Source organism: Babylonia areolata, chromosome 29, assembly GCF_041734735.1.
Source record: "Babylonia areolata isolate BAREFJ2019XMU chromosome 29, ASM4173473v1, whole genome shotgun sequence".
NCBI lineage: Eukaryota > Metazoa > Mollusca > Gastropoda > Neogastropoda > Buccinidae > Babylonia > Babylonia areolata.
Genome location: NC_134904.1, coordinates 18,728,575 through 18,741,074, shown reverse-complemented (window position 1 = coordinate 18,741,074; position 12,500 = coordinate 18,728,575). Strand labels below are relative to the sequence as shown.

General features: G+C 47.6%; 1 protein-coding gene across 2 annotated transcripts in view; it reads left to right on the top strand.

The window, feature by feature from the left end:
• LOC143302192 (retinol dehydrogenase 12-like) overlaps positions 1 to 12,500 on the top strand; it is a 77,194-nt gene that overhangs the window by 2,787 nt on the left and 61,907 nt on the right. For both annotated transcript variants that reach the window (XR_013057903.1, XM_076616748.1), the window contains exon 2: positions 2,921 to 4,074. Coding sequence is in view for 1 of the 2 variants with exons in the window: in XM_076616748.1 (XP_076472863.1) it covers positions 3,843 to 4,074 (232 nt within the window). In the remaining variant the exon portion in view is untranslated. The remainder of the gene's footprint in view (positions 1 to 2,920; positions 4,075 to 12,500) is intronic.

Below are 12,500 nucleotides of genomic sequence, written 5' to 3'. Positions count from 1 at the left end.
TGAAATAGAAATATAACTGTCCGAGACGGAGAAAAAGGTTTTTAAAAAGTAGATAAAAAAAAAAAAAAAACAGCTATAGTTCCCGTTTGGAACAGAAAAGTAAGAACAGTGCGGAGTGTCACAGTGCGGTGTATATACTGGTTGTTATTTCTACAGAGTTCCGTCGGTCACATGTGTTCTACACTTTTCATTGAAGCTTTGTTGTTATTGTTATTGTTATTGGTGGTGGTGGTAAGGGGCCTGGGGGGGGGGGGGGGGGGTCATGTGTGTTTTTTTGTGTTTTTGTTTTGTTTGTTGTTGTTGTTGCTTTAGGAGTGTGGTGGGGGCTTCTGTCGGAACTTGGTATTTCATTTTCAGTAAAGTTGTATTTCGTTTATTGTAACATTTTGAGTGCTCTCTCTTTCCCTCTCTCTCTCTCTCTCTCTCTCTCTCTCTCTCTCTCTCCACACACACACACACACACACACACACACACACACACACACACACACGAAAACACACACACACACACACACACACACACACACACACACACACACACACACACACACACACACACACACACACACACACACACACACACACACACACACACACACACACGAAAACACACACACACACACACACACACACACACACACACTGACACACAAACTGACACACACGCACGCACTTACACACGCACACATACAGATATATATATCCAAACTGAACTGAGTGGGGGTGCCGTGATGGAATTCCAGTTGACACGTGCACGTGATGAACAAAGTGCTGTCCACGCGTGGCTGTGTACCAACAGTGTGACTGACACATCCCATGTGGAGCAGTGTGACTGACACATCCCATGTGGAACAGTGTGACTGACACATCCCATGTGGCTGTGTACCAACAGTGATGTGACTGACACATCCCATGTGGAGCAGTGTAACTGACACATCCCATGTGGAGCAGTGTAACTGACACATTCCATGTGGAGCAGTGTGACTGACACACCCCATGTGGAGCAGTGTAACTGACACATCCCATGTGGCAGTGTGCCAACAGTGTGACTGACACATCCCATGTGGAGCAGTGTAACTGACACATCCCATGTGGCAGTGTGCCAACAGTGTGACTGACACATCCCATGTGGAGCAGTGTGACTGACACATCCCATGTGGCAGTGTACCAACAGTGTGACTGACACATCCCATGTGGCAGTGTACCAACAGTGTGACTGACACACCCCATGTGGCTGTGTGCCAACAGTGTGACTGACACATCCCATGTGGAGCAGTGTGATTGACACACCCCATGTGGCTGTGTACCAACAGTGTGACTGACACATCCCATGTGGCAGTGTACCAACAGTGTGACTGACACATCCCATGTGGAGCAGTGTGATTGACACATCCCATGTGGCAGTGTACCAACAGTGTGACTGACACATCCCATGTGGAGCAGTGTGACTGACACATCCCATGTGGAGCAGTGTGACTGACACATCCCATGTGGCAGTGTACCAACAGTGTGACTGACACATCCCATGTGGAGCAGTGTGACTGACACATCCCATGTGGCTGTGTGCCAACAGTGTGACTGACACATCCCATGTGGCTGTGTGCCAACAGTGTGACTGACACACCCCATGTGGCAGTGTACCAACAGTGTGACTGACACACCCCATGTGGAGCAGTGTGACTGACACACCCCATGTGGCAGTGTACCAACAGTGTGACTGACACACCCCATGTGGCAGTGTACCAACAGTGTGACTGACACACCCCATGTGGCAGTGTACCAACAGTGTGACTGACACATCCCATGTGGAGCAGTGTGACTGACACACCCCATGTGGAGCAGTGTGACTGACACACCCCATGTGGCAGTGTACCAACAGTGTGACTGACACATCCCATGTGGCAGTGTACCAACAGTGTGACTGACACACCCCATGTGGAGCAGTGTGACTGACACATCCCATGTGGCAGTGTACCAACAGTGTGACTGACACACCCCATGTGGAGCAGTGTGACTGACACATCCCATGTGGAGCAGTGTGACTGACACACCCCATGTGGAGCAGTGTGACTGACACACCCCATGTGGCAGTGTACCAACAGTGTGACTGACACACCCCATGTGGAGCAGTGTGACTGACACATCCCATGTGGAGCAGTGTGACTGACACACCCCATGTGGAGCAGTGTGACTGACACACCCCATGTGGAGCAGTGTGACTGACACATCCCATGTGGCAGTGTACCAACAGTGTGACTGACACATCCCATGTGGCAGTGTACCAACAGTTTTGACTGACACATCCCATGTGGCAGTGTACCAACAGTGTGACTGACACATCCCATGTGGCTGTAGATCTCATTGTTCTCAAGCTGTGCCATGGTCGTTCTGACTGATCATTTCTGTCTTGGCAGAACCGTTCTGGAGGCACGCACAGTGTAGTATATAAGGATCAGTCCACACGCTTTATTTGTCTTCTTTCGTCATGGGCTTATGTCTAATACACACCTATGGTAAGCTCTGGAGGGCTGATAGCACGTCGGTTTTACGTGCGTTTGTCGGGCATCTGCTTTTCTTTAATTTAGTTTTTTATTTATATTTTTTTCTTTAGTTGATGTGGTATAACGCACATGTATCAGTCTCCATGTTTTGACGCCTCTTTGAAACTAAAACTGAAAGTTGCAAAACGTTAACAATGAATATCCTGGGACCCCAAACTTGCTTGTTCAGCCACGTTCGTTTCACAAAAAGATAATCTTAGCGTAAAGATCGACTGTTCTGTACGAAATACCCGGCATGATGATGATGATGATGATGATGATGATGATCATCATCATCATCATCATCATCATCATCATCATCATCATCATCATTTCATATTATTATTTGTTTTACAAAACGATTGTTGTCTCTTTTTCAGCTTTCATCACCAGCACGAACTAAGCAGTCCACTTTTCACCAGACCCGAAGCTCGCTGAACAAGTGAGCGACAACAGCACTGAAGTGACAGTCGCCAGTTGACCGGAAGTCACGTGGTGGTGTGAGGAGGCTGGGGAACCCAAAGGCAACAAGACTGCATCTTGTTCTCCGCTGTTTGCTGTGGCTGGGAGCTGGTTCCTGAAATTACCAACAGGAAGGGGGTCCTTACCGCTCCTCTGGAGTCTCACCAACAGAAAGCTGGCTCCATTAACCAGGGAATTCCACAGAGCTGCTTTTTCGTTTTCCTTTTTTCTCATCACTGTTCTCTCATCCTTCGCAACCTTGACACAGCAGTAACGAGAAGAACAAAGAGCCACGCCAATTCATCATCCAACGTGTCTCGCTTAGTGTACACCCTGAAAGAAACCATTTACAAAACCTAAGACGGACTGGCCATATTACCATCATCAGCACAATCATCACAGTTTTCTCGGTCGTTAGTTCCAGAAGAAAAAAAAAACAGACAGCAGCAACAATAAGAAGATAAGGCAATCGTGAAATATTGTCCCCACAAGGCTTAGAGGATTGTATCAGTTGATCAGCTGGGAACAGTTCCCGGGAGTCATCGTTGGTGTGCCACAGCAGCAGAATCACTGCCAGCTCCAGAACCGAAGTTTCGCTTGTTCCCTGTTGTTGTTTAAAAAAAAATATATATATATACCTACTCATCCTGCCAGGAAGTGGTGACAACGACATCATCCACAGCATCATTCACGCCAGAATCAGCCCCTAAAACAACAACACTCAGTTCAGCACGGTGTTCTCAGAACTGGACTGTCTACAAAGGACTGAATACTAATCGTCAGTCCCTCACCGCCAACCACCACCACCACCACCACCACCACCACCAGCCAACCGTCATCATGAATCGGGGAGGCCTGAAGGAGAACATGAAGGAGAGGTTGAAGGTGGATGAGTTGGAGGAGAACAAGGAGGAGCTGAAGGAGGTCGCGGAGGACGTATTCCCCATCATCGTCTTTGCGGCCATCGTGTGCGGGTTGCTGCTGGCCGTCTTTCTGCTCCGCCTCTACATACGCTGGGGGGTGACCTGCCGCAGCAAGAACCGCCTGGATGGAAAGACCGTCCTTATCACTGGTGAGAGGGCTGCGTGTGTGTGTGGGTGTTTGGGGTGTGGGTGGAGTGGTTGGGGTGTGGATGGGGGATCGGTGGATGGGTATGGAAGTAGTAGGGGGTGGCCTGCCGCAGCAAGAACCGCCTGGGTGGAAAGACGTACTCATCACTGGTGAGAGGGCTGTCTGGGTGGGTGGGTTTGTGTGGTTGGGGTGTGGTGTGGGTGGATGTGAGAAGTAGTGGCTTGGTGGGTGGGTGTTGTGTGTGTGTGTGTGTGTGTGTGTGTGTGTGTCTGTGTTTCTGTGTATGTCTCTGCCTCTGTGTCTGTGTCTGTCTGTGTGACTGTGTCTGTGTGTGTGTGTGTGTGTGTGTGCGTGTTGGTGTTCTCAACCTCCTGGTGTGTCATACACAGTAACATACCTAAAAACGTAAATGCCATCATCTCAGCATCTGACTTTAAATAATGGCATCAGCTTGGGGGTGGGGGTTGGGGTGGGGGACTTGATCCCTGTCTCCCTCTATTTCTGAACTGTTAGTTTTATTCCACGCTCAAACGAAGCTTTTACCTTGCTGTTGCTGCTGCTGAAAGTCAACTCATTCACTTCGTGTTGTTACATGATGATGAGTATTATCAATGTTGTTTGACTCTGTCGTTGCTTAACTTGTTTAAGCAACTGTCACGTCTTGATGTTGTTGCTGTTATATTTCATCGTGATCGTTGCATAGTTGTTGTTGTTGCTGATATATTTCATCGTGATCGTTGCACAGTTGATGTTGTTGCTGTTATATTTCATCGTGATCGTTGCCGCAGTTCTTTTTTGTTGCTGTTATATTTCACCGTGATCGTTGCATAGTTGTTGCTTTTATATTTCATCGTGATCGTTGCATAGTTGTTGCTGTTATATTTCATCGTGATCGTTGCCGCAGTTCTTTTTTTGTTGCTGTTGTTATCTGTCATCGTGATTGAAGTAGTTCCTGTTGCTACGTGATACTGACTGTCATCAACGCTGTTTTATTCTGTCGTTGCTGAACTTGTTTGAACAACGTCATGCCTCGTTGCTGCTGCTGTTATCGTTTCTTGTGATCGTTGCGCGGTTCTTGTTGTTGCTGCTGTTGCTGTTGTTTCTCGTGATCGTTGCGCGGTTCTTGTTGTTGCTGCTGTTGCTGTTGTTTCTCGTGATCGTTGCGCGGTTCTTGTTGTTGCTGCTGTTGCTGTCGTTTCTCGTAATCGTTGCGCGGTTCTTGTTGTTGCTGATGCTGTTGCTGTCGTTTCTCGTGATCGTTGCGCGGTTCTTGTTGTTGCTGATGCTGTTGCTGTCGTTTCTCGTGATCGTTGCGCGGTTCTTGTTGTTGCTGCTGTTGCTGTCGTATCTCGTGATCGTTGCGCGGTTCTTGTTGTTGCTGCTGTTGCTGTTGCTGTCGTTTCTTGTTGCTGCTGATGCTGCTTTCCTTGTTGTTATTCTGGCCGCTGCTCCGACAGTGAAGTCGGAACAGGGTGTGTTTTATGGGAGGAGGGGTTTACAGGGAAAGAGGACCTCGTTATCACCGATCCAAAAGGAGTACACAGCCATTCACAGCACATGGCCTGCCCCTCCTTCCTTCCTTCCTTCCTTCCTTCCTTCTGACTGTGCCATCCATCGTTCGTCTGTCCGTGGAATGTGTTCCGGGGAGTGGGGGGAGGAGAGGGGTGGGGTGGAGGGGGGATGTCTTTTCTTCTGGTTGTTGTTGGTGTTGATTTTCTTGTTGGTGTGACTGTTGTTGTTGTCCTTCTTCTTACTTCTCGTTCTCGTCCTTGTTGTTGTTGTTGTTGTTGCTGTTCTTCTTCTTCATTTTCTTCTTCTTCATCCTGTTCCTCTTCTTCTTTTTCTTGTTGTTGTTCTCGTTGTTGTTTCACTTCTTCTTCTTCTTCCTGTTGATGCTGATGTTGATACTGTTGTTGTTTCACTTATTCCTGTTGATGTTGACGTTGATGCTGTTGTTGTTTCACTTCTTCTTCTTCCTGTTGATGTTGATGTTGTTGTTGTTGTTTCATTTCTTCTTCCTGTTGATGTTGATGATGTTGTTGTTGTTGTTGTTGTTGTTTCACTTCCTGTTGATGTTGATGCTGTTGTTGTTGTTGTTGTTGTTTCACTTCTTCTTCCTGTTGATGTTGATGCTGTTGTTTCACTTCTTCTTCCAGTTGATGTTGATGCTGTTGTTGTTTCACTTCTTCCTGTTGATGTTGTTGTTGTTGTTCCACTTCTTCTTCCTGTTGACGTTGATGCTGTTGTTGTTTCACTTCTTCTTCCTGTTGATGTTGTTGTTTCACTTCTTCTTCCTGTTGATGTTGTTGTTGTTTCACTTCTTCTTCCTGTTGATGTCGATGTTCTTGTTGTTGTTGTTTCACTTCTTCTTCCTGTTGATGTTGATGTTCTTGTTGTTGTTTCACTTGTTCTTCCTGTTGATGTTGATGTTGGTGTTTCACTTCTTCTTCCTGTTGATGTTGATGTTGTTGTTGTTGTTTCACTTCTTCTTCCTGTTGATGTTGATGCTGTTGTTGTTGTTTCACTTCTTCTTCCTGTTGATGTTGATGCTGTTGATATTGTTGTTGTTTCACTTCTTCTTCCTATTGATGTTGATGCTGTTGTTGTTGTTTCACTTCTTCTTCCTGTTGATGTTGATGTTGTTTCACTTCTTCCTGTTGATGTTGATGTTGTTGTTTCACTTCTTCTTCCTGTTGATGTTGATGTTGTTGTTGTTGTTTCACTTCTTCTTCCTGTTGATGTTGATGTTGTTTCACTTCTTCTTCCTGTTGATGTTGATGTTGTTGTTGTTTCACTTCTTCTTCCTGTTGATGTTGATGTTGTTGTTTCACTTCTTCTTCCTGTTGATGTTGATGTTGTTGTTGTTTCACTTCTTCTTCCTGTTGATGTTGTTGTTGTTGTTGTTTCACTTCTTCTTCCTGTTGATGTTGATGTTGTTGTTGTTTCACTTCTTCTTCCTGTTGATGTTGATGTTGTTGTTTCACTTCTTCTTCCTGTTGATGTTGATGTTGTTGTTTCACTTCTTCTTCCTGTTGATGTTGATGTTGTTGTTTCACTTCTTCTTCCTGTTGATGTTGATGCTGTTGTTGTTGTTTCACTTCTTCTTCCTGTTGATGTTGATGTTGTTGTTGTTGTTTCACTTCTTCTTCCTGTTGATGTTGATGCTGTTGTTGTTGTTTCACTTCTTCTTCCTGTTGATGTTGATGTTGTTGTTGTTGTTTCACTTCTTCTTCCTGTTGATGTTGATGTTGTTGTTGTTTCACTTCTTCTTCCTGTTGATGTTGTTGTTGTTGTTTCACTTCTTCTTCCTGTTGATGTTGATGTTGATGTTGTTGTTTCACTTCTTCTTCCTGTTGATGTTGATGTTGTTGTTGTTGTTGTTCTTTTTGCCTCCAGTCCTCCTCGTGAGCCACTTTGGTATTCTCCTCCTCCTTTCGGTACCTGTCTTTCTCCTCCTGTCTTTATTATTCTCTCTCTCCCTCTCTCTCCCTCTCCCCCCCTCTCTCTCCCTCTCCCTCTCTCTCTCCCTCTCTCTCTGTTACAGCTATTGGAGCTGATCAGTTGCTGTGCATGTTGTGACTCACTGTCTTACCTCCTCCTCAGAACTCTACACCTGTCTTCATGTGTCTGCACCACCCTCCTCCCCTCTCTCTGCTTCTGTGTGTGTGTGTGTGTGTGTGTGTGTGTGTGTGTGTGTGTGTGTGTGTGTGTGTGCGTGTGTGTGTGTGTGTGTGTGTAGGAAGGTAGGTAGGTAGGCAGTTACGTACGTATGTACGCAGGTTTATCAGCCTGCCTGTCTGTCGGCATGTTTTATCATTCTGTTTGCCTGTCTCTCTGTCTTTCTGTCTGTCCATCTGTTAGCCTGCCTGTCTGCCTGCCAGCCTGTCTATCTGTTTGTCTGTTTGTCAGCCTGTCTGGCTGGCTGTCCGTCAGTCTGTCTGTTTGTCTGTCTGCTTGTTGTGTGTAACAAATACATCACCATTCTGAAATCTATATATCTGTGATGGCCCGCGAGGAGATATAGTAGTATGAATATAAAAAAAAGGTTTTAAAGTTCCAGTGTAGGCAGTGAATTCATATCCACTGTGTCTAGTGCTCAGCACAGGAAGGCAGTGAATTCATGTCCACAGTGTCTAGTGCTCAGCACAGGAAGGCAGTGAATTCACATCCACAGTGTCTAGTGCTCAGCCTAGGAAGGCAGTGAATTCACATCCACTGTGTCTAGTGATCAGCACAGGAAGGCAGTAAATTCACATCCACAGTGTCTAGTGCTCAGCCTAGGAAGGCAGTGAATTCACATCCACAGTGTCTAGTGCTCAGCCTAGGAAGTCAGTGAATTCACATCCACAGTGTCTAGTGCTCAGCCTAGGAAGGCAGTGAATTCACATCCACTGTGTCTAGTGCTCAGCACAGGAAGGCAGTGAATTCACATCCACTGTGTCTGGTGATCAGCACAGGAAGGCGGGACCCAGTTCTCACCTTCCGCCGTTATCATAACCTTCCCCACGTCAGGTACCCGTTCACACCCGGGTGGAATGTAATGAGGAAAATCGGGAGCAAAGAGCATTTATCCCCAAAGGGACACCACACCATGCCCAAACAGCTGGGGCTGGAACCCTGATCACAGGTGAACACTGGGTCACAACTCTCCAAACTCTTTCCTAACGAACCTTGATCACAGGTGAACACTGGGTCACAACTCTCCAAACTCTTTCCTAACGAACCTTGATCACAGGTGAACACTGGGTCACAACTCTCCGAACTCTTTCCTAACGAACCCTGATCACAGGTGAACACTGGGTGAGAAATCCCCAACCTCTTTCCTAACGAACTTTGATCACAGGTGAACACTGGGTGAGAAATCCCCAACCTCTTTCCTAACGGACTTTGATCACACGTGAACACTGGGTGAGAAATCCCCAACCTCTTTCCTAACGAACCTTGATCACAGGTGAACACTGGGTGAGAAATCCCCAACCTCTTTCCTAACGAACCTTGATCACAGGTGAACACTGGGTGAGAACTCTCCAACCTCTTTCCTAACGAACCCTGATCACAGGTGAACACTGGGTCACAACTCTCCAACCTCTTTCCTAACGAACCTTGATCACAGGTGAACACTGGGTGAGAACTCTCCAACCTCTTTCCTAACGAACCTTGATCACAGGTGAACACTGGGTCACAACTCTCCAACCTCTTTCCTAACGAACCTTGATCACAGGTGAACACTGGGTGAGAAATCCCCAACCTCTTTCCTAACGAACCTTGATCACAGGTGAACACTGGGTGAGAACTCTCCAACCTCTTTCCTAACGAACCTTGATCACAGGTGAACACTGGGTGAGAACTCCCAACCTCTTACCTAACGATTCCACCACGGAGCCTGACAAGTCTGACTGATGACAAGGGAACACAGCTCAGGTAAGGAATGCAGAAGTCTTGAGGTCAAACAGGTGTGTGGCGGGGGATGAGGGTGTGGGGTGGGTGTGTGGGGGTAGGGGTGGAGGGGCGGGGTTAGAGGGAGGTTAGAGGAGACGCTTTTGCGGGGGATGAGGGTGTGGGGTGGGTGTGTGGGGGTAGGGGTGGAGGGGCGGGGTTAGAGGGAGGTTAGAGGAGACGCTTCCCTTCCTGCATCCTACTCTCCCCACCCCCTCCCTTGGACCCCCACCCTCCAACTGACCCTTAACCTCCCCCCTCCTCCTCTTTCTCCCCCCATCTGCCCCCTCCCTCCTCCCTCCTCTCCCCCCACCCTGTCAGGTGGGTTCGCAGTCAATCAGCCGAACCAATTACCGGCCCTTGGCTTGGCAGGACGGCTGCGGCTGATAGCTTCACGTTTGGCGTGCTGTCTCTGGGAACATGACAGAGCGATATCTTCTGGTTCCGGTTCCGGTGTCGGCAGCAGCTTTTTCGTGCCCCCCCCCCCCCCCCCCCCCCCCCCCCCCAAACCCCCTGCCCCCTGCCCCCCGTCGGATTCTACCCCCCGGGGTCAAATCTTAGCCAGCCAACTGGCTGTCCAATGTAGCCAGCCCAGAGTCCATCGTAATCTTAGCCAGCCCAGAGTCCATCGTAATCTTAGCCAGCCCAGAGTCCAACGTAATCTTAGCCAGCCCAGAGTCCAACGTCCAACGTAATCTTTGCCAGCCCAGATTTCAACGTAATTGTAGCCAGCCCAGAGTCCAACGTCATCTTAGCCAGCCCAGAGTCCAACGTCATCTTTGCCAGCCCAGATTGTTAATCCCGGGGTTCCCGATGTCATAGTTTCCAGTCCGATGGATAAAGATGTGTTGTGTTGTGTTATGTTGTGTTGTGTTGCGTTCCGTTGCGATGTGTTGTGTTAAATTGTATTACATTGTATTGTATTGCGCTGCATTGCATTGTATCGCGCTGCATTGCATTGCATTGCATTGTATTGTATTGTAATGCATTGTATTGTATTGTACTGTACTGTACTGTACTGTATTGTATTGTATTAGCAGAAGAGGAAGGAGAAGAAATAACAACAGTCTATTACAGTAGAAACCCCCCACATCACCTACCACACCCCACCCCGAAGATTGAAGATTGCTTTCGTCACGTTGAAAAAAAGAGAGTAGGGGGTGGGAGAGGGTAAGCAAAGGCCAACCCAGAACGACACTCCTCCCCCCCACCCCCTACCCCGCCCCTCTCTTCCAATAGCTTGTTAATCAAATCCACAGAAAAGGGATCGATCTTGACTTTCCACAAAAATGACTCCGGGGTTCATTCGAAGCTGGCCGAAAATGACGTCGCGGTAAAACCCACCAAGGGGGGGGGGGGGGGTACCTTGAGGCTGTTGCACCGAGTCTGCCACTGCCCGATGCTGTGTCAGTGGTGAGGCGACTTTTTTTTTCTTTTTCTTTTTCTTTTTACACTTGGACTCGTATTCTTCTGTGTGGAAGTATCCGCACCCCTCAAAATCCTATTCGCACCCACCCGCTTTGGCCTGTTTCACACCAGCTTGAAATGGTCAGCCATTGGCCGCTGGAAAAGCGATTCCAGAGCTCTCAGTACTGTCCTGTTGGAATGTTATCCTCATCAGACGGCATCGTATCTGTCTGTCTGTCTGTCTGTCTGTCTGTCTCTCTCTCTCTCTGTCTCTCTGTACCAGAGAGACGGACAGAGAGACTGGCATAGAGACAAAGACACGAGACAGACACACAGAGAAAGAAAGGCAAAGAGAGAGAGATGTATATATAGAAAGGGTGGCACGCAGAGTGGCACGTAGATATATGTATATGTATTTTATACATATTGCACTGGCTCATAGTGCTACAGCCCTGGGAGCTAGTTGGCTGTCCTAAAACCCTCTTGACCGAAAGAGTGGGGATGTAACTTGGGCAAGACACTCTCCACAATAATCAAATTCTAGCCTACATGGTCGGGACAGCAGTTGCCTCCTTTGCTGAACTGATGGTCATAGTCGGACACGACTATCATATACTTTTTTTTTTAACATAATATACATATATATGTATATATAATTATATAGAGAGAGACAGACAGACAGAAGGGCAGAGAGGCACGTCACAGATACCAAACAGTGAACGACCTTTCCCCAGTCATCACCCTCACACACACACACACAGAATACCACCACCACCACCACAACCACCACCCCCACCACCACCACCACAACCACCTCTACCAAACCAAAACAAATCCCCGCGTTTGTTTTACGTAATTAGCAAAGGGTGACTTCACACCGGCCAATCACTGCAGACAGACTGGAGAAGAAACGAAGCGTTGCCACGTGTGAGCAGCCCCTAAACCGCAAGCCAAACACAATTACTGTGCCGGGCAAGACAGACGATTCTACTAGCTCGTGCACAGCGGGGTGTGCTACTGTTACTGCACGGTGTGAAGCTGTGAGTGAATTAGCCACAAGGAATTAGTGTTACTCTTCTTACATCAGTTGCTGGCATTGGGGTGGGGGTTTTTTTTGTGTGTTTTTTTCGGTGTCTGACATTCCAGACTTGATCAGTGCCCAGTTTCACTTTTCGGTACTGCCCTCTGCTTCCAAGAGCCAAGTTAATGAAGGAGAACATATGTGAAGACCGTGTCTGATGGAATGAACGGGCTTGGCTTGGGTTTGAATCTGATTTAGAGACGGGAGAGGGCTGGAGTTGTAAATGTAATAGTGTGTGTGTGTGTGTGTGTGTGTGTGTGTGTGTGTGTGTGTGTGTGTGTGTTTATGTGTGAATATATCTATCTCTGTATGTACGTGTATGCGCGTATATGCGCGCGCGTGTGTGTATGTGTGTTTGTGTGTGTGTGTGTGTGTGTGTGTGTGTGTAGGGGAAGGGGATGGAGGTGAGGGGTGGATGTACAGGTGTGTAGGGGGTGGAGGTGTGGGGTGGATGTATAGGTGTGTAGGGGGTGGAGGTGAGGGGTGGATGTACAGGTGTGTAG